The 22,384-nt window shown below is 41.4% G+C and overlaps 1 protein-coding gene across 2 annotated transcripts; it reads left to right on the forward strand.

Moving 5' to 3' along the window:
* The first annotated feature begins 3,200 nt into the window (after positions 1 to 3,200).
* Positions 3,201 to 20,249, forward strand: PTGER4 (prostaglandin E receptor 4). 2 transcript variants are annotated; one of them, XM_010381803.2, is made up of 3 exons: positions 3,201 to 3,763; positions 4,225 to 5,139; positions 15,078 to 17,039. In XM_010381803.2, exons 2-3 carry the CDS (start codon positions 4,267 to 4,269, stop codon positions 15,675 to 15,677), a joined length of 1,473 nt encoding a protein of 490 aa, XP_010380105.1. In that variant the 5' UTR covers positions 3,201 to 3,763; positions 4,225 to 4,266; the 3' UTR covers positions 15,678 to 17,039. The 2 variants fall into 2 exon arrangements, with proteins under 2 accessions (XP_010380105.1, XP_030782644.1); XM_030926784.1 differs by lacking the exon at positions 15,078 to 17,039 and adding an exon at positions 19,964 to 20,249 and having other exon boundaries at positions 3,628 to 3,763.
* Positions 20,250 to 22,384: the final 2,135 nt, after the last annotated feature.

Raw genomic sequence — 22,384 nt, forward strand, 5'->3', positions numbered from 1 at the left:
GGAAAAAAGGGGAGACAGCAGAATAAAAGAACAGAAAGCTATTACTTTGAGGAGTGTAATTGTCAGAGCAGGCTGTCAGGGCAGCCTGAAGCAATCAGTAGGTAGTGGCCAGCCTCCACAGCAATAGTTTATCGCCACATGAAGATGCTGGGGAGTTAATCACAGCACTGATAGGTGTCAGCTCCAGGCATTGGACTCAGCATAAAATGAAAATCATGCTTAGAAAATGCTTAGAAAATGAAAATAATTAAGAGGCCAGACATTTGAAATGTACCACTAAAAAGGGAGGGCAGTCATTTTAGGGTTAGGTGAATGCCATATTTGTAATCCACTGAACCAACTGGATGAGCCTGTGGAGGGCAAATGTGTCCAAGGGTACTTTGTTATTTGTACCTGATAGGCGCCTTTCACACTCTGTTTTGAGTCTCTGCATGGCCTGTCATGAAAGACAAAAGCAAACACAATTTGCACAGGCTTTGCTACATGAATATTAGTGCTTCAGGAATGCTCTAAGATCCTGCCAGCTGTGGCTCAGGAAGGGGTCCAGGCCAGATCTGACTCATCCTGCTTCTTCCTCCTGGAAATGATCCCCCTTCTCACCCCACTCCTGCTGGCTGAGCCCAGGTCCTGTCTGTCCCATATTTCCTTTGATCCAAGGAAAACTAAAAGTGATTACTAGCTCCCAAGCAGCCTTTGTTTACAAATGGGTTCCCACCTGAATATGTTTACTCAAAAAGTAGTCAAATAATTAGCTAGAACAGAGCAATCAAACTGATCAGACAGTTCCTGGAGTAGGCAAACCTTCAGAGCTATTTAATGACAGTTTTTAAGAACTGAACTGGGGTCTTCCAGCGTAGAGAAGCAGGGATTGTGGCAGAAACTGCGAGGGAGAATTTTAAAAGTGCTTAGAATAAAAATCTTTTCATTGAAAAACAATGACAAGAATTGCCCACATAATTATGGCAATTCTTCCTTTCCTTTTGCAATGCAAATTCCTGGCAGAGTGTGAGAGAAACTGAACTCTACTGTCCCAGTTTTTCAAACTAAGAAAATAAAATAATTTGTTACCGAAACTTTCAACTTCTACTTTTGAAAGCTACATTTAAGTTTTAAGAATCACATAACAAAAGAGACTACAGATAAACCTCATTACAATTTGTTAGTATTGAGCATTAGGTTATTTACTTTTCTTCTTCCTAAAGCTACTGTAGAAAGAAAATTCAAAGGACTAGTAAGAAGAACAGCTCAATCGATAACAAGTCTGGTTTGTCAATGACATGCTAATACCTGTAACAGTTATTAATTATCTCAGCAGCGTCTGTTTTTATATGTAATATACTCTTCATCATACTTAATAAATAGCAACCAATTGTTTTCTCTTTTATAAGCTTCATATGGAAAGAAAATTGAAAAAATATATATATTTGTATTAGCAGTGAGTATAAGGAACTTCCCAACCTCCCCTCCACATATTTACTGACAAGCAACTGACATGAGTGATAGCAAAGCAATGTGGTTAGTGAGGAATGGCGCAGTGTGCAGTTTCCTTTTTTCTAATGTTGATTTGTTTTCTGTGCTGACACAGTCCTAGAGGTTACTGTTCAAAGGAAGCATCGACAACAGAAGTAGTTAGAGTGCTGATTAAAAGAAGGTTCTAAGAAAATGACCAATCACCATCAATCTTTTTAATACTGGCTAACAAATATGTATTTTTCCTTCTGATATTAATAGTATAAACAGAACAATTCTATTTTAATATATCCATATAGTGCCTTATGCAAGTAAATATGATTCTGGATATTTTATGACCTGTAATTACTTGAAATCGGAAAGCCCTCTTAGTTTCTCCTATTACCCATGTGTTACTGAGACCAACTGAAGAACCAGTTAGGAGGTTTGTTCAAGAAATAACATTTAAGAAATGGGTACCTGCTTATCATATAAAAGAATCCAGTTATGTACTTACCCTGTGAGGAGACATATGTTAAAATGCTTGTACACTGCAGATGGGAAGAGGTTTTTCCAGGAATTTAAATTGTGAAATAGGGCCACACAATTTTACTTTAAAAAAAAAATGGTAAAGGGGTTTTAATTACACCATGAAATTTTACAATTTTTTAAGTTTTTAGTTCTAGTTTTAGAAAACAGAGTAGAAGGAGTACAGAGAAAAACTTCATTAGACAAGTCAAACTAATTGTAAGGGCCGCGCAAACAGGCTTTTCCAAGAATTAATCATGAGGTGGTGCTTGGAGAATTCCTTTACTCCGGTGACTTTCAAACCCCCTTCTCACCCTCCACTAGTCTTTCAAACGATTTATGGTGAATGGGGTCTAACAAGTTTAACAAGGCCGAAGGCAGGAAGCTCACTCTATCCTTTCAGGGCGGAGAAGTTCCCCGGAAAGAGAATGGAGAAAAAGACCGCAGTTAGGCAGTCCTCCCAACCCCACCAAGGCTCCACCTCTCGAAAGCGGCAAGGTTCTGCCACCTGCGCCGGGAGAGGCTGCAGTCACTGTCTCCTCCTCTTTCTTTTTTTTTTTTTCTTTTTCGCCTGGGGTGCCCTACCAAGCGCAGCCCGCAGCCCGGTCACTGCCAAATGACTCCAACTCCTTTTATGGTGAGAGGATGGATTCTTCGTTATTTCCCCGCCCAACCTGGTACCCACCCACCCACCTACCACGTCCGCTGGGCGCACCCAAGTCTAACTCCGGGGCGCACGCGCTAGCGCACACAGACACCCTATTTCTCCTCCTTTCTCGGCCAACCCTAGGTAGAATGCTAAAGTAACTGCCCTCTCTTCCACGACCTAGATGTTGCGGCCCGCGGGCAGGAGGTTCAAGAAATAGTCCACTCCAAGTGGCAGGCAGCAAGGCGGAAAGGGTCGCTGGTTTCAGTGGCGGCCCCTCTGGAAGCCAAGTTCAGAAGCCGCTAAGCGGTAGCCGGGGAAAGCACCGGGGCTTCCCAGGGTCTCCTCCCGGCTCCCACTCCGCAGCTCAGAGGGCGGGAAAACCACGGGAGCCACCCCGCCCCACGCAGCCCAGCCCCGCCCCTCCCCAGCCCGGACACCGCCCCCCGCCGGGCTCCCCAGCGGCGCCCAGGGAGGACGCGCTCCGCCCCCTTCCAATCCGGCCAATGGGCGTCCGGGTAGCGCACGGTTTGCCTCCGCCTCCGCCAGGGAAACTTGGAGGAGGAGAAAAGTTTGTACAGAGGGTGGAAAGGCGAGAGCGGAGCTCCACGCCCGGCAGCCCGAGAGGAAGATGAACAGCCCCAGGCCAGAGCCTCGGGCAGAGTGGACCCCGAGCCGCCCCCAGGTAGCCAGGAGCGGCCTCAGCGGCAGCCGCAAACTCCGGTAGCCGCCCGTGCTGCCGGTGGCTGGGGCAGAGGGCGGCCAGAACTGGGGACCGAGGCTCCGCGCCACCTGCGCGCGTGGCCTCACACCTGAACGCTGTCCTCCAGCGGACAAGACCGGCGGGCACTGCAAAGCTGGGACTCGTCTTTGAAGGAAAAAACAAATAGCGAACAAGAAATCCAGCACCATTTTTCCCTGACCCATCCAGCTGCCCCTCTTGTTTCCCGTTTTTGAAAGCTGGCAATTCTGACCTCAGTGTCCAAAAATCGGCAGCCACTGAGATCGGCTCTGAGAAGCCGAAGGTTTGGCAATTTCCAGACTGAGCGGGACAAGGTGAAAGCAGGTTGGAGGCGGGCCAGGACATCTGAGAGCTGACCCTGGGAGCTCGCGAGGCTGCCGCCGCTGCTGCCGCTACAGGTGAGATGGCGTTGGGTTGGCGTTGGGGTCAACGGGTAGCGAACGCGGAGATGCGGCGCTCGCCGAAGAGAGCCAAGAAGGGAAGAGCGCGCTCTCCAAATTGCTTTTGTAACTTGTTTTCAGTGAGCATTTCATTGACTCAGCATCTATCGGGAATAGCACTAGGGAGCTACTTTTCCCTTGAGATGGCTCTTATTCATCTTGGCAATGGAGTGAGTTGGGTTGGGGGGAAGAAGAGGAATGGGAGAATCAGTTTATAAATATTAATGTCAGGAAGAGTGTGCTGCTGGCAGGACGTATCAGGAGCCTAGAGATTTTGGTGGCCGCAGTTGGTAAGTGGCTACAATCCAGAAAGTAGGATCGAGTTGCTCCCCTTGGCTCGTTTCTTGGGCGCGGGTCTAACACCTTACAAGTGGTAATTTCCGCTCACGGCAGCTTTGTCTCTCTTCTGCCATCCCCAGACCCAGCCTTGCACTCCAAGGCTGCGCACCGCAGCCACTATCATGTCCACTCCCGGGGTCAATGCGTCCACCTCCTTGAGCCCCGACCGGCTGAACAGCCCGGTGACCATCCCGGCGGTGATGTTCATCTTCGGGGTGGTGGGCAACCTGGTGGCCATCGTGGTGCTGTGCAAGTCGCGCAAGGAGCAAAAGGAGACGACCTTCTACACGCTGGTATGTGGGCTGGCTGTCACCGACCTGTTGGGCACTTTGCTGGTGAGCCCGGTAACCATCGCCACGTATATGAAGGGCCAGTGGCCCGGGGGCCAGCCGCTGTGCGAGTACAGCACCTTCATTCTGCTCTTCTTCAGCCTGTCCGGCCTCAGCATCATCTGCGCCATGAGTGTAGAGCGCTACCTGGCCATCAACCACGCCTATTTCTACAGCCACTACGTGGACAAGCGGTTGGCGGGCCTCACACTCTTTGCAGTCTATGCTTCCAACGTGCTCTTCTGCGCGCTGCCCAACATGGGCCTCGGTAGCTCGCGGCTGCAGTACCCAGACACCTGGTGCTTCATCGACTGGACCACCAACGTGACGGCGCACGCTGCCTACTCCTACATGTACGCGGGCTTCAGCTCCTTCCTCATTCTCGCCACCGTCCTCTGCAACGTGCTTGTGTGCGGCGCGCTGCTCCGCATGCACCGCCAGTTCATGCGCCGCACCTCGCTGGGCACCGAGCAGCACCATGCGGCCGCGACCGCTGTGACCCCGGTTGCCTCCCGGGGCCACCCCGCCGCCTCCCCAGGCTTGCCGCGCCTCAGCGACTTTCGCCGCCGCCGGAGTTTCCGCCGCATCGCGGGCGCCGAGATCCAGATGGTCATCTTACTCATTGCCACCTCCCTGGTGGTGCTCATCTGCTCCATCCCGCTCGTGGTGAGTGACCAGGGCTGGGGCCCCACCCGGCCCTTTTCTCGCATCCACCTCCCTCCTCCGTTCCCCGCTCCCAGCTTTCCCTCTCAGTCTTCGGCAGTGAACGTGTCTCCTTTAGATCGGGGCTGGGATTCCCACACTGTTTCTCAGAGCGGACCCAACCGTCTTTGAAGTCCCAGTCCTAATGAGATTTAGCAGGTGCTTTGCCCCTACATCCCCCAGTTTATGTTCCCGAAAGCCTGGGTTTTTTCCTCTACCGGGACAGCCCTTACCCCTTGCTGCCTGACATTGGCCGAGTCTTCCAAGAAAACCCCCTACTTCCTCTGTTAGATGTGGAGGGGAACCTGCTGTAGTGTAACTTAGCCCACTCCTCCGTACTGTGAACTGTGAACTGTGAACTGCAGAACCTGAAACGTCAGGGATGGTGATCTGTTCGTTGTAAACCATTTCTAAGGAAAGTGGGGTTTTTGGTGTTTTGATTTATGCAAGTGTTTTTTTTTTTTTTTTTACTTTTTTCCCCCGTGGATTGCGTAGAATTTTAAAGCTAGAAGAGATATCAAGAGGTGTTTTAGTCTAACTCCCTCACTTCACTGAGGGAGTGAATGATATGCTTAAAATAATCCAGCCAAATCTACACAGTCAAGCTAGGCTCCCTGCTCTACCATGGTGTGCCCTGGGAGGGCAGCTTAAAGCACACAAATTCTAATTCATACACAGGGCAGGGTCCAGACTCAGTTTCTTTCATTCTGTGTAGGCCAGGAAAGCAAAGTTTCTCAGGGTGACTAATTATGGAAAAGCTGGTATACATGGGATATGGGATTTGAATTCTCTACAACTGTGCAAGAAACAGTACCATTTTAGAGAAACCGAGGTTTAGAGATGGCTGTCTTCATTTCTTCAAGCCAAAGCTCTACACCTTGTAATGGACCTTAGGCTGTCTGAGGCCAGACCCAGCTCATGTGTTACTACATCACCTCTCCCTCCTAGAACATTTCTCATTTTGGCCTTTGTAAAGCGTGGGTTGGAGTTTTGGTACAGTTCATTTTTAGTTCATCTTTTAAGAATTGCCTTTGGATTAACTTTTAAAATATGATAAACAGAAAGGTTCAAACCCTACCTAGTTCTCTACTTTGCCTCTGACTAAAATGGAATGCACCAGAAGCAGACGGGCAGAAGAATGCAATACTTTATCTAGAGTTTCTCTTGAAAGCAACTAGTTATGAGTTCTTCCATCTTCCAAAACCCCGCATTCCTGGAAATTCTAAACTACCAACTCAAAAAGAGATAACTGCTTTTTCTTATGCTTATTGGGAACAAGAGAAAATAAAATGTAATGGGCTATTATTCTTTCCTTTTCCTTATTAATACTGTCCAGGGATCTTTGGTGTAGAAATATTATATCTCTGATAAAAGTGACTGTAAATGGAAGGAACTTAGAGGGGGCTGAGAGCCAGAATACAGTAGCTTCTTACCAATTTGTATAAACAGTAATAAATATAATTGGCCATAAGAGCCTTTAAGCCATTCCAGGACCCAATATAATTTACAGAGTTAAGTCACACTTGAGCCACATAAATACATTTTACTGTCTGTAATGGCAACCTAGAATAAAGTGAGATTTTGGACAAAAACAACTCTGCTCCTGATGGGGCCCCTGTTCCTGGGCCTCTGCCTTGTGTTGTACAGAACAGTAAATGACAAAGTCAATGGTTGTTATTTTCAGAACATCCACTTAAAGGGACAGAGGAATTAGAGCTAGAAGGTTAGCAACATGCACATACTTTATATGTGTTTTGGTTGGAAGTAAGCCTGTAAAGCCATGGATTTCTGCACAGCCACGGATGAATTATTTTCTTCTAACATCTAGAGAGACATACAAAGGCTTAATTCACCTCGTGAACTGAAGTGGTAGACCTGGACCTAAGATTCAGGGCCCTTACACAAAGCCTTGAAATTATTTGAGGACCTAGAGGCAAGAAATTATAGGAGCTGTATTTGTGGTTTGCAGATTAACCACATTTTAACTAACAAGAAATACTGTCCACCTGTATAATGTTAGTAACATGCTGTAAATTTTAAGTAATCTTAACCTGAAAATTGAAACTAGCTCAATTAAGAAGTAATCCCATTAGTCAAGTATTTATGTAGCTTTGTGAGAAATAAGGAATCCTACAAATAGCAGTGGCATCAGTTTGTCGCCCTTAGTTTTGGGTATAAAATCTAATTTCAGAATCAGTTTATAAATCAGTGATAAATGATGGGTTCATTATACTACCCCCCAGCAATTCAGGAATTACTGAAATAATCAAAAACCCTTCTGCAAATACAGTTTTCCTTGGCTTCCTTTTACAACTTTCTTTTTTCATGTTTTCATATTCATATTGTAAATTAAGATTAAAGGTCAGAACTCTCTGATATTGAAAGCAGATGAGCCTATCTTCAGTTCCAAAGAAACTAATGAAGCATCTAATTTTATCGAATCAAGTGGTTGCTAATCCCATTTAAGGAAAATCAAAGCATTGGAATCATTTTAAATGCTTTGGAAAGGCTAACAAAGCAAATATAGCTTACTTGGAATTTCAGAAAGCTTGATATAATACATAAGGAAAACAAGCAGCCACTGAAAAGCAGCCAAGGTTTTGCCTCTTGGACACCAGGGAAGAAAGAACTACAGCTCTTAGAGGGGGGTTGCTATTGAGTTTAGTATAAAAAATAAAATTTAATTTGCTATCCAAAATATACATGTTTCATAAATACAGCTAAGATTGGGTGGAAATTTGAGAAAGATTGGGAAATTAGTTGTGGATATAAGGAACTGTGCTGAAACTTCAGAATTCTTTGAACTGGGTCATAATTAATGATCAGAGAAGGTGTCGGTATGATCTACAAGGAACATCACATGATAAGATGTAATGGGTAGGTGGTTCTTGTCATTTTGTCCTTTCTTCTATTTATAACCAGTCTCAGGGGTTTTTTAAATATAGGAGTATTTTGGAAGTGAGAACTTCCAAAATTTTGTGAGAACAAGAAGTGAGTGTCTACATTTCAGATAAAGAAAAAGGATTGCATTCTTTAGAAATATGCAAGCAAGACAGCCCCTTAAGGTCCTGGTGCTAAATGCTGTAGCTAGATGAATTTCTAGTGCCTAATTTTTCAGTAACTAATGAATATTAAGATGATTATTATAATCAAACATTTTGCCTCAGGGCTAAACAGTTACTATAGGGTTTGGAAGGGCATTTTCCCCCATACACAAGCAACCCAAAACTGTATTTATTGCTTACTTGTTTCTTCTGTTTTTTAACTCTGAAGTAACAAATATTTATCTCAGCCAGGGGCAGAATGGCTAATTTGATTAATCTTCTGCCTTGGTGAAGTAAAACTTAGATCCTTAGGAAAATATTTCCTGTGAGTGTTTATTTGGTTCCTTACTGTAAACTAGTCGTCTCTATAAAGCTTTCACCAGCATTTGATCAGCAAAAGTTTATAAGGACAGATGAAAACTTTGTAAATAGATATACTTTTGTTTACTGTAGGCAAACTGGAAGTGGAGTCATAAAACAACTGATGGGATGTCAGATGAGTGTGAAGCACATCTATACATACAAGAGAAATGCCATAAATTTGGGTATGACTACAACAGAATCTAAAAGACTAGATTTGTTCAAATAAATTTGGCTAAGTTTAAAAAATTGTGATGCCCAGAAGCAAGTTTTAAGTCATAACATGAAATTGTAGACCCAGTAGTAGTAACTTGAAGATTATTGAGTTACATAAAAGTAAGTTATTTCCACATGTGGCATTTCATTTGAATCTTGAAAAGCTCTAAGGAGAAAGTAGGGCTGACCAGTATTTTCACTCTCTCTACACCTCAGTTTTCCCAGCTGCAAATGAAGAATTTATATCATTCTGCAACTTACAGGGTAGCTATAGGTGAGTCCTCATCTAATGCTCATTTCACCATGCTTTGCTGACCTGTCAATTTGTTTGTATTGAATATCTCCTAACAAGTTTTTTTTTCCTCAGCGCTGAAGTGATTCTTGTAGTCTCCTATTAGAATATTCAATGTGAGAGCTTTAAAAAACAAAACAAAATAAAATAAAAAAGAAACATTCAGTGTAGATGTTGACCTATAAAGCCTGTAGAGATTTAACTTGCCTTCTACAAATGGCCAGTTAGTGGCCTAGAAGGAACAAGAACCAAGCTCTCCTACACACCACCCAGTCAAGAATTCTTTCCACTATTCTTTACTTGAAAAAAAGAAAGTGATAAGAACTTCTAGTAACAGCTGTGTCAATCTTGGACTCTTCACAAGGCAGTGGGATAACTGAGCACATACAGATAATTCCTTTTATGTGCTTGGAACAGAACAAGTAGCACACACATTCAAATCCAGCTACAGATCTTGTCACTTATTGGAAAGCATTACTACTGTTTTGACAGTCGATTACTAAATCTGTCTAATCAAGAGTTCAACATTCTTTCTTCAACATTCCCTGCAAACAGATTATTAAGTAGGAAGTACATGTTTTTGATACCATATTATTAACTATATCCCAAAGCTACCTCTAAGCTACAGTTTTCAAATTATTGATATATTCCACACTGGGCAAGCTTCCACATATGGGTTCAAAAAACGTAATGAGAGCCAACATATCTGTTCTACGATAGGCGCTGTGCTAAGCACTTTGATCATTTGTACATATGTTATAAGGAGTGGAGCCAGGATTTGAACAGAGGCTTGTTTGCTTCCAAACCTAGGGCATCTATCTCTATAGCATATAGCCTCCTTACAGCTTTCTTGTCACCACATCTTCTTCTGAACTGATTGCATTTTCTCCAAGTTATGTTCCACTGCTCCTGAACCCTAATCTCTAATCATCCTAAAAAGGTGTGAATAACATAATTTTTAAAATGTAGCTTGGTGTGTTGGCATGTGCCTGCTTTCCCAGCTACTTGGAAGGTTGAGGCTAGAGGATTGCTTGAGTCCAGGAGGTTGAGGCTGCAATGACCATGTTTGTATCACAGCACTCCAGCCTGGGTGACAGAGTGAGACTCTTTCTAAAATAAAATAATTTAGAATATTGTAATATGCCAATATTAACAACAAACCACATGTACACAGCAGCAGCTACTAAGAAAAAGACTTAAAATTGCAAGGAAGGAGATATGTCATTAGTATTCAGTGAGTTTTTTTTGTTTTTGTTTTTGTTTTGAGATGGAGTTTCCCTCTTGTTGCCCAGGCTGGCATGCAATGGCACAATCTCAGCTCACCACAACCTCCGCCTCCCGGGTTCAAGCGATTCTCCTGCCTCAGCCTTCCAAGTAGCTGGGATTATAGGCATGCACCACCACGCTCAGCTAATTTTGTATTTTTAGTAGAGACGGGGTTTCTCCATGTTGGTCAGGCTGGTCTCAAACTCCCGATGTCAGGTGATCCACCTGCCTCGGCCTCCCAAAGTGCTGGGATTACAGGTTTGAGCCATCGCGCCCAGCTGTATTCAGTGAGTTTTTTAAATGATTTTTTCCCTCCTGACTCAGAGGTTCAGTTTTATCAGCAACACACTCTTCCAACACTGAAAACTGCCTGAACTTGTTTAGTCGTGTAACATATAGGGCCTGTTAGACAAGAATTCCGAAAAGTGCTTTCACCTGCTCACAAGATATTGAAGCACTACTCCAGATGTTCCCATCTCAACTGTGGTTGTCCCTGCCCTCTTGGAAACAGCAAGTCAAGTAGCCCATTTAAAGTGAAGCAGAGGTTGCTATATGTTTTCAAACATTGCAAGATGCGTGGAGTTTTTGTTTGTTTTGTCTTTTTTCTTTCCCTACTTGAAGTAAGTCTCAATTGAGATATGTTGCAAAGTAAAACTCATATTGATTCTTTTCAATTTGACCAACTTTTGAGGATGTTTTTACCCGAATTTGAACTTTTGCTCTTTAAACTCATACTTTTGCTACCCTGTGAATTCCCCTTTATTGAAAAGACATGAATGACCAGGTTCAGTGGCCTGGACTAATTGTAAACTTTTCCTCCCCCATTTCTATAATTTTAATATACTTTTAATATAGCCTCCTTTCATTCCCTCCTATACTAGTCAAAATCCATTGCTGCTGTGGATGAGATGAGGCACAGAAATGATTCTTTCCTTGTTTCTCATCACCTTTGATTATGACAACCTATTATTGTTTTACAACATTCCGACCTTTCTAAAAGGCCACAGAAATTTTAAAATGCTAACTCCTAATGTACTTCTTTGGCTACAAATTCCATTTTAAGTGTTCAAAAATTTTCTTCCTTTCAGTAGTAGCTATGTTTCCTTTGAGGTTGTCGCAGGAGAAGCAACCAGCAATGAAACATTTTCAGTGTCAAAAATCTCAGAAACGTCAGGTTCAGACTTAACCAAAATTCTGTTCTGCGAGTCTCGGAGATGGCTTTACACAGTGCTTATTAGGGAGGGAGGGTCAGAAACTCTCGAGTGGAGCAACACTGCCACCTGGAGGCTTGAAGGCTCAAGTTCACATAAACCCGGCCGTAGGTCTTTTCCAGAGACCACACACAGGACTTGATACCAACAGATTTAAATCCATCATTTCTTCTACCCTTAGGAACATAGTACGTGATGGGAATAAAATGTAGACCTCATGCTTTTTACCAATAACTCCATTGTCAGGAAATAATGATTAAACAGAAAGCCAGACTGGTAGAACAGAAAAGGCAACATGGAGGTCCAGACCAGATTGCCACCAACAGGGCAGGGGACATCCTAAGTTCCTCAAAAGCTCTGGGTCTCAGTAACAAATACCTCATCTGAGAAAAGACCTGTACAGTTGAGGGAACTGCTGAGTTTCCAGACATAGCTGAAGACCACAAAGCTTATGGAAGGAAGAAACCAAGATGCTTTATTTAACTAGTAAAATATTTATTTTTTTTATTTTATTATTTTTATTTTACTATTAGTAAAGATTTTTTTTAATCAAGTATGCTTTGCCTTGTAACTATCATTTATCCCAGCATAGTTTCTAAAAGTATTTTAAGAGGCTATATTACATACTGATGTTCATTCCAGTTCATTCTTGATTTAGCTGTCTTCCAAATATCAAGATATTAATTTCATCTTGGTTAGAGGCTTTGACTGTTTTATTCTCTGAGATTTACAGGCCCATAATCCCATATCCAAAATATTTAGGGGCAGATGAGTTTCAGAATTTAGAATTTCTTGGCTTTTAGAGAAGTAATCAATAATATATTGCAAAATATGTAATATCCTCATCAGAATTGGAACAGTACTCCTGGACCAGAACATAGAATATTCACTCTAAGTGGAATAAATTGAACTAAATGGCTTCACAGTCTGTTCAGTTCAGTTTTTGCTGCCAAAATAAGTTTAGGTCAGATTTTGCAATGAGTGTAAGTTCTCAAAACAAAACAACAACAAATGAAATGAACAAAAATCTTTTGATAGCGTATCAGAGACCTATAGCTAATTAAGATCTAAATTCCCGTTAAGGAAGAAATAGAAATGCAGTTCTACCTTACTGATCCAGTATCGTTCTGGAATAAATGTAATATAAGTTTAATTTTGCAGGTTCATGAAATGTATTTCTTCAAATATTTTAAACTTCCTTCTTTTATCCAAATTGTTGAAAATCTTTCTGAAATATCCCGACCCAAATATTGTTACATCTAGTAAGTGCCAAAAGAACGCATGCAAATGGTCAATGAATCGCCTTTTCCATTGTGAACTGACACCAGCCTCAACTAAACTATCCCTGTTCCAGGTGATTCATACACCATGAGTCATTCATTGTTATGCTGTATATAGTAAGGCAGCAATGTCCTCAAGTCTTGTTAGAGATATTTGCCCCTAGTTAAATGGCTCCAGCTATGCTTTTGTGAGTTCTTCTTGCTCCTTTTTATGGTTTTTGTGTATCTTCCTTGACTGTGAGATTCAACCTCTTCTCCCTAACCTAAAATAATTACTAAAGGCAAGAAATAATTAGTAAATAATTACTAAAGATAGATGGCAATTATTTTTATTTCTATACTACTATTTCTATGTGAATTACTCCTACTATTTCTATATGAATTGCAGATGAGATTTTTATATAAATGATCACAGTGGAATTAGAAGTAATATCTAGGCAAAAAATAATAATACTTTAAGAGTGAATTTGAGGCTGAGCATGGTGGCTCACTCCTGTAATCTTAGCACTTTGGGAGACTGTGGCAGGCAGATCACTTGAGCTCAAGAGTTCGAGACTAGCCTGGGCAACATAGAAAGACCTCATCTCTACAAAAATAATAAGTTAGCCAGGCACGGTGGCACACACCTGTAGTCCTGGCTACGCAGGAGGCTACGGCAGGAGGATTGCTGGAGCCTAGGAGCTCAAGGCTGCAGTGAGCAATGATTACACCACTGCACTCCAGCCTGGGCGACAAAGTGAGACCTGGTCTCAAAAAAATATATACATGTACATTTAACAAATGCATTTTCCTCTAAGGAATAAAATCATCATGTAAGTTTACACAAACTCATGCTCCATTCGCTGAATCATTTGAACTTCCCATATGTTGACATATCATTTCATTCTTCCATGACTTTGCACATGGAGCTACCTCTATTTGAAATGTGATGTCCTTCCTTCTAAATTTAGCAAATTCCTACTCATCCATCGTGTTTACTATAACTGGGGAACAGAGTCATAGAGAAAATAAAAACTATTCTGTGGTCATTCTGGGTGACAGGAGATCCTGCTGTTGGTGTAAAACTGTTCAGCATATTCTTTCTAGACTAAAATAAAAGAATCTGGCCTTATTCTGATGATTAGATGGTTAACTGACTTATAAAATGAGTTCCCTTTAAATTATGTAAAATGACAGATGGAATAAGAGAAATCAGTAGCTTTGGGGAGAAAAAAGTTACTTCATTAGAGTTACAAAAACTTAAAAGCACTCGCAGAAATGAAGTTAATAAAATGTTTCTCAAGAACACTTTATACATATGTGACCTGTACTCACATTGCATTTTTGTATACTGTCTTTGCTCTAGGGAAGATAATCATAAGATAGTTACAAAAATGTTAAAGCCATACTAACTCAGAACGTGTAATTGCATTTTTGCAGTGACTGGTTTTTCTTTTTCTTTTTCTTTTTCTTTTTCTTTTCTTTTTTTTTTTTTTTTTTTTTTGTGAAACAGATTCTAGATCTGTGGCCTTGGCTGGAGTGCAGTGGCACGATCTCAGCTCACTGCAACCACTGCCCCCCCGGGTTCAAGCAATTCTCCTGCCTCAGCCTCCTGAGTAGCTGGGATTATAGGCATGTGCCACCACACCTGGCTAATTTTTGTTTTGTTTTTGTTGTTTTAAGATGGAGTCTCGCTCTGTCGCCAGGCTGGAGTGCAGTGGCGTGATCTCAGCTCACTACAACCTCCACCTCCCGGGTTCAAACGATTCTCCTGCCTCAGCCTCCCGAGTAGCTGGGACTACAGGCACATGCCACCATGTCCAGCTAAATTTTGTGGTTTTAGTAGAGATGGAGTTTCACCATGTTGGCCAGGATGTTCTCAATCTCTTGACCTTGTGATCCGCCCACCTCAGCCTACCAAAATGCTGGAATTACAGGCGTAAGCCACCACACCCAGCCTAATGTTTGTATTTTTAGTAGAGATGGGGTTTCGCCATGTTGTAAAAGTTGGTCTGGAACTGCTGACCTCAAGTGATTCACCCGCCTCGGCCTCCCAAAGTGCTGGGATTACAGGCGTGAGCCACCATACCCAGCCATGACTGGTTTTTCTGAGGCTTGTTATGTAGCTTCCTCTTTTCCTGGAACTTGAGAAATGAAGGCAGGTTCTTAATATTGCTAAGGTAGACATAGCATTTATATGTTTTCCCAACTGATGAATGATGAAATCTAAATGGTGCGGATCTCACTTATGCAGGTGCGAGTATTCGTCAACCAGTTATATCAGCCAAGTTTGGAGCGAGAAGTCAGTAAAAATCCAGATTTGCAGGCCATCCGAATTGCTTCTGTGAACCCGATCCTAGACCCCTGGATATATATCCTCCTGAGAAAGACAGTGCTCAGTAAAGCAATAGAGAAGATCAAATGCCTCTTCTGTCGCATTGGCGGATCCCGCAGAGAGCGCTCCGGACAGCACTGCTCAGACAGTCGCAGGACATCTTCTGCCATGTCAGGCCACTCTCGCTCCTTCCTCTCCCGGGAGCTGAAGGAGATCAGCAGTACATCTCAGACCCTCCTGCCAGACCTCTCACTGCCAGACCTCAGTGAAAATGGCCTTGGAGGCAGGAATTTGCTTCCAGGTGTTCCTGGCATGGGCCTGACCCAGAAAGACACCACCTCGCTGAGGACTTTGCGAATATCAGAGACCTCAGACTCTTCACAGGGTCAGGACTCAGAGAGTGTCTTACTGGTGGATGAGGTTGGTGAGAGCGGCAGGGCTGGGCCTGCCCCTAAGGGGAGCTCCCTGCAAGTCACATTTCCCAGTGAAACACTGAACTTATCAGAAAAATGTATATAATAGGTAAGGAAAGAAATACAGTACTGTTTCTGGACCCTTATAAAATCCTGTGCAATAGACACATACATGTCACATTTAGCTGTGCTCAGAAGGGCTATCATCATCCTACAACTCACATTAGAGAACATCCTGGCTTTTGAGCACTTTGCAAACAATCGAGTTGACTCACATGGGTCCTGAGGCCTGCAGCACGTCAGTTAATACCCTACTATGACAGAGGATTGTGGTCACAACTTGATGGCTGGGAAGATCTACCCTCAGTTTTTCTACTGGATAGGAGGATGGCAGAAGTTTGGCTGCTTTCCTAACATCCAGAGCTTCGTGGTGTTTGGCACACAGCAGAGGCCCAGATATTAGAAAGGCTCTATTCCAGTAAACTATGAGGACTGCCTTATGGATGATTCAAGTGTCTCACTAAAGCATGAAATGTGAATTTTTATTGTTGTACATATGATTTAAGGTATTTAAAGTATTTTCTTCTCTGTGAGAAGGTTTATTGTTAATACAAGGTATAATAAAATTATCGCAAGCCCTCTCCTTCCAGTATAACCAGCTGAAGTTGCAGATGTTAGATATTTTTCATAAACAAGTTCTAGTCAAAGTTGAAAATTCATGGTAAGATTGATATCTATAAAATAGATATAAATTTTTAGGAGAAAGAGTTTAGTATTGTCAAAGGGATAAAGAAAAAAATACTATTTAAGATGTGAAAATTATAGTCCAAAATGTTATTCTTTCCAGGCTATGTATAAAATACATAGTGAAAATTGTTTAGTGATATTACATGTATTTATCCAGAAAACTGTGATTTCAGGAGAACCTAACATGCTGGTAAATGTTTTCAACTTTTTCCCTCACTAATTGGTACTTTTTAAAACATAACAAATTTTTTAAAGTCTTTAATAAATAACCCATAATTAAAGTGTATAATATAAAAAAATTTAAAAATCTAAGCAGCTTATTGTTTCTCTGAAAGTGTGTGTAGTTTTACTTTCCTAAGGAATTACCAAGAATATCCTTTAAAATTTTAAAGGATGGCAAGTTGCATCAGAAAGAGCTTTATTTTGAGATGTAAAGATTCCCAAATGTGGTTACATTAGCCATTCATATATATCAGAAGTGCAGATTTGGGGCACTTAATGGTCACCTTGTAACAGTTTTGTGTAACTCCCAGTGATGCTGTACACATATTTGAAGGATCTTTCTCAAAGAAATATTAAGCATGTTTTGTTGCTCAAAGTGTTTTTGTGAATTGCTTGGTTGTAATTAAATTCTGAGCCTGATATTGATATGATTTTAAGAAGCAGTTGTACCAGGTGAAATTATTTTGGAGATTATAATAAATATACACATTCAATCTGAGTTGCATATCCTCAGTTTGGGAAAACTTGTGGGGTGGGGGTTTATTGTTTCAGGTCATCATCTATATCCTTTTATATATTTTTTTAAATTTATTGGGAAATAATTTTAAAGAAATGTTGCAAGAAAAGTACAAAGCCTTGGATACACTTAGTAGAGAATGACACTTTATTCAAAGCCTCCAGTTTGTATGGGTGATGGATTGAGACAGTATTTATGCCTAGCTTGCGACATATAAAGGACTCAAATAATTATTACTAAAATTAGCATATTTTACATTTTGCAACTTTTTTAACTGCCATTTTCATTATTTATTTATGTATGTATTTATTTATTTATTTATTTTTGAGACAGAGTCTTGCTCTGTCACCCAGACTGGAGTGCATTGGCACAATCTCAGCTCACTGCAACCTCCACCTTCCGGGTTCAAGCAATTCTCATGCCTCAGCCTCTTGACTAGCTGGGATTACAGGCGTGCACCACCATGCCCAGCTAAATTTTGTATTTTTAGGAAAGACATGTCATGCCATGTTGGCCATGGTTGGTCTCAAACTCCTGGCTTCCAGCAGCCTGCCCGCCTCAGCCTCCCAAAATGCTAGGATTGCAAGCATGAGCTACCATGTCCGGACATTTTTACGTTTTTAAATGCAAATTTTGTTCATTTTTTTGAGTGAGTTATGTATCTGCATTAGTCAGCTAAGGCTGCCATAAAATACTATAGATGGGTGGCTTACACAACAGAAACTTATTTTCTCACAGTTGTGGAGGGTGGAAGTCCAAGAACAAGGTGTCAGCAGAGTTGGTTTCTCTTGAGCCCCCTCTCCTTGGCTTGCAGATGGCTCCCTTTTTCCTGTGTCCTCAGATAGCCTTTTCTCCAGGTGAGCACATCCCTGATGCCTCTCTCCTTATAAGGACACCAGTCATACTGGATTAGGGCCCCACCCTTATGACCTCATTTAACCTTAATTCGTCCCTTAAAGGCCCTCTCTCCAAATACAGTCACAATGGGGGTTAGGGCTTCAACAAATGATTTTGGGGGGCAAGTGTCTTTTTCATTGTTGAGCCTGATTTATTCTTAAACTAGCAACCAAGAAAAATGAATTTCGGCACTGCTCCGTCATCTATTCCATATTTATTTATAAAATTTAACAGCTATGCAATGCAAAGATTATTTTTTGTTTCTTGCTATGGGACACTTGTTCTAGACCATTTAGAGAACTTCAAATTTTCTACACAGGAAAGTTCTGATTGTTTAATTGGCTACTATTAAGTCCTAACATCTCAAAAGGATATAACAGACAAGAAGGCAATTTTAACACCATATTGTAATCTTTGAGACAATCTAACCGATTAAATCAAGTGTGTTAGAAAAGATAGATTTGCAGGACTATTAAAATGGTACTTTAGGCCAGGTGCAGGGGCTCACACCTGTAATCCCAACACTTTGGGAGGCCAAGGCAAGTGGATCACTTGAGGTCAAGAGTTCAAGACCAGGATGGCCAACATGGTGAAACTCTGTCTCTATTAAAAATACAAAAATCGTCTGAGTGTGGTGGCTCACGCCTGTAATCCCAGCACTTTGGGAGGCTGAGGCAGGCAGATCACGAGGTCAGGAGTTCAAGACCAGCCTGGCCAACATAATGAAACCCCCATCTCCACTAAAAATATAAAAATTAGCCAGGCATGATGGTGGGCACCTGTAGTCCAGCAACCTGGGAGGCTGAGGCAAGAGAATCGTTTAAACCCTGGAGGCGGGGGTTGCAGTGAGCCAAGATTGCACAACCACACTCTATCCTGGGCAATACAGTGAGACTCTGTCTCAAAAAAAAAAAAAAAAATACAAAAATTAACCAGGCATGTTGGCATGCACCCAACTACTCAGGAGGCTGAGGCAGGAGAATCACTTGAACCTAGAATCACTTGAGCCAGTATCGGCCTCTGCACTCCAGCCTGGGTGAAGGAATGAGACTCCGTCTGAAAAAAAGAAAAAATGGTACTTTGTGCAGTCATAAAAATGAAAGAAATCATGTCCGTGTCCTTTGAACCAACACGAATGAAGGTGAAGACCATCGTCCTAAGTGAACTAACTCAGAAACAGAAAAGCAAATACTGCATGCTCTCACTTATAAATGAGAGCCATACAATGGGTACACATGGTCATAAAGATGGAACTAATAGATGCTGGGGACTCCAAAAGTGGGAAGGTGGGGGAGAGCAAGGGTTGAAGAATAACCTACTGGGTATTATGTTCACTATTTGGGTATTGGGTACACTAGAAGCCCAATCCCACCAGTATGCAATATACCCATTTAACAAACAAACACACATACCCCCCGAATCTAAAATAAAATGATAAAATAAAAAATAAAATGGTACTTTGACCAAGGGACCACAGAATTCAAGAGTTCTTTCCCAAATCATAGCTAGTCCTCTCCACAAGTTTTCTCTTAGGGGCAATAAATACAAAAGGGACATGGAAAAATCAAGGCACAGTAATATTTACTGTTAGCTATCCACATGGCCTCAAATGTTAATGCAGAAAAATTTCCATTACACAAATATTCATTTTTCCTAAACTACTTGTACTAGTCTCAGAACAAACCATGTTTGCTTTCTTCCAATACTGGCCCACCTCATGCCCTTCCCCCATTACATCCAAGACTGAATCTAAGATGCTGCAATTATGATCTCAAGATTGTCATCCAGACACATGAAAAATGGAACCAGAAAAAAAAAAGACACTTACAACAAGAGAGAGCATTTGGTCCCATTGCTTATTGTGGGGTTCCTCTGGGCTACAGCTGGTGCTTTAACCCCAAACTCGAAGTACCTTGGCAGAAAGGAAGAGAGAAAGATAGCTGGGCCTTTGGTCCTTCTATCAACATCTCTACCATTCAATCATTTATCCATTCCCTTTACCTTGCCAGGCCATCCACCCCATTTCCCACCATGGAAGAGAAGGACAGAAGAGAACACCAGTCATAACTTTTTCCTAAGAACTTTTAACCACAGCAACTCTACACACTAAAATCTGAATAATTAGGTAAGTATTTCTCTTTCTTGAGAAGGGTGAAACAGGATTTAATACAAAGGAAGAGCAAAAAGAATTCCAAGAACAATGAATGAGAACCCAACGCAACAGCTCTGCAATAAGTCAAGAGCACAGTGAAACCAGACTGAGGCAGGAGGGAAGGCTCTCCGATGTCCCCAGGGTGGAAAGAAAGGAAAGAAAGAAAAGAAAGGAAAGGAAGGAAAGAAAGAAAGGAAGGCCAGGCACAGTGGCTCACGCCTGTAACCCCAGCACTTTGGGAGGCCGAGGCGGGCGGATCACCTGAGGTCGGGAGTTCAAGACCAGCCTGACTAACATGGAGAAACCCTGTCTCTACTAAAAATACAAAATTAGCCAAACGTGGTGGCGCATGCCTGTAATCTCAGCTACCTGGGAGGCTGAGGCAGGAGAATTGCTTGAACCCCGGAGGCAGAGGTTGCAGGGTGAGCTGAGATCGCACCATTGCACTCTAGCCTGGGCAAAGAGTGAAATTCTGTCTCAAAACAAAACAAAACAAACAAACAAAAAAGAAAAAAGAAGGAAAATTAATAGATTATTTGATGTTTGGCAAAATTGAGGATAGTATTATAGTTCTATTAGAAAAATTAGTAATATATATACATAGGAAACTAATGAATTAAAAAAGGCAATTATTGACTCCATGAAAAACAAAAAGAGGTAGAAGAAAGGTAAAATAAACATACAAGGTGAACTAAATTATGTGTAATGATTGTACTCATATCAAATAATGAATATACACTCAGGTACAGCGGCTCACATCTGTAATCCTAAAGCTTTGGGAGGCTGAGACAGGATTGCTTGCACAAACTCTTTTTGGACAGCCATAAAAAAGAATGAAATCATGTCCTCTGCAGTAGCACAAATGGAACTAGAGACCATTGTCCTAAGTGAACTAACTCAGAAACATAAAACCAAATACCACATGGTCTCACTTGCGGAGTTCAAGACCAGTCTGGGCAACACAGTGAGAGACCCTGTGTACAAAAAAAAAAAAAAAAAAAAAAAACATGAAAAATTATCCAAGCATGGTGGCACGTGCTTGTTGTAGTCCTAGCTACTCAGGAGACTGAGGCAGGCAGATCTATTGAGCCATGAATTTGAGGTTACAGTGAGCTAAGATGGTACCACTGGACTCCAGCCTTGGCAACAGACCAAGACTCTGTCTCTAAAATGTAATCATCATCATCATCATCATCATCATCATCATAGATGTAGATTGAAACCTAAATTATAATTATACTGAGAATTAAGAAAGAAGTAGTAAATATCTTGGGAAAATACAAGACAGCTAAGTTATACTCATCTATAGTACAATATCAGTACTTCATGTCCTAAATGTTTTAAAATGAAGAAATAGCAGTGAAACCACAATAATACACCCTTATACTCCAATCATATTTGCAAAATAAGTAAAGTATGAAAATACCAAGTATGCTTCAAAAAATATACTGTTCTTGGGAGTATAAAATTGATACAACCACTTTGAAAAATGAACTTAGCATTATCTGCTAAAGTTCAGGATATATATGCCATCAATGAAAACAGTAACTGCAGAGATTGAAACATATCAATTATGTCTCAATGTATTACTTTATAATGATACAACAAAACAAAACACCTCATTGGTCACTTTTGGAGGATTCTAGGGAGCCAACTAATTATTTTGAAAACTCGTAAGAAGACAAAGAACAAAGCCTTTATTATATAAACAGCCTTTACTCTGCGGTTTTTCCAGCCTAAGAAAATAGTCGATGAGGGAAAGTTTTTCTTTAAAGTTTTCTAGTACCAAAAAGTAACAGAATTATCACCAGTTTGTAGCCACTAATGAAATAATGGATCTAGACAATCATAGTCAATGGCTGCTGATATTACAAAGAGAAACAGATGGCAAGAAATATTTAACTTCTCGTGATGTACCCACAGCCACCCACGATGTATTCTTGCCAAAAAACTGAATGAATCTGATCAAACTTCTAGATCTAAGTCCAATGAAGAGGAAATATAGGAACAGAAAAAACAGTAATGACATCAGGTACCATGCCATAGGCAAAATGGAAAATGTGGAAAATTCTAAAGGACAAATGAGCCAGTTCCTTTAAAGATGAGCTGGAAAAAAAAGCGGGGGGAAGGGGAAGTCATAGATTATAAAGGATGAAAAGACATAGCAATAGATGCAATGAATGGACTTTTTTGGATCCTGATTTAATCAAACTACACTATCAAATGTGATATAATTCATAATATTTACACAATAGCTATTTTTAAAACTGAATTTGTA

This window comes from Rhinopithecus roxellana, chromosome 3, assembly GCF_007565055.1.
Source record: "Rhinopithecus roxellana isolate Shanxi Qingling chromosome 3, ASM756505v1, whole genome shotgun sequence".
Classification (NCBI taxonomy): domain Eukaryota; kingdom Metazoa; phylum Chordata; class Mammalia; order Primates; family Cercopithecidae; genus Rhinopithecus; species Rhinopithecus roxellana.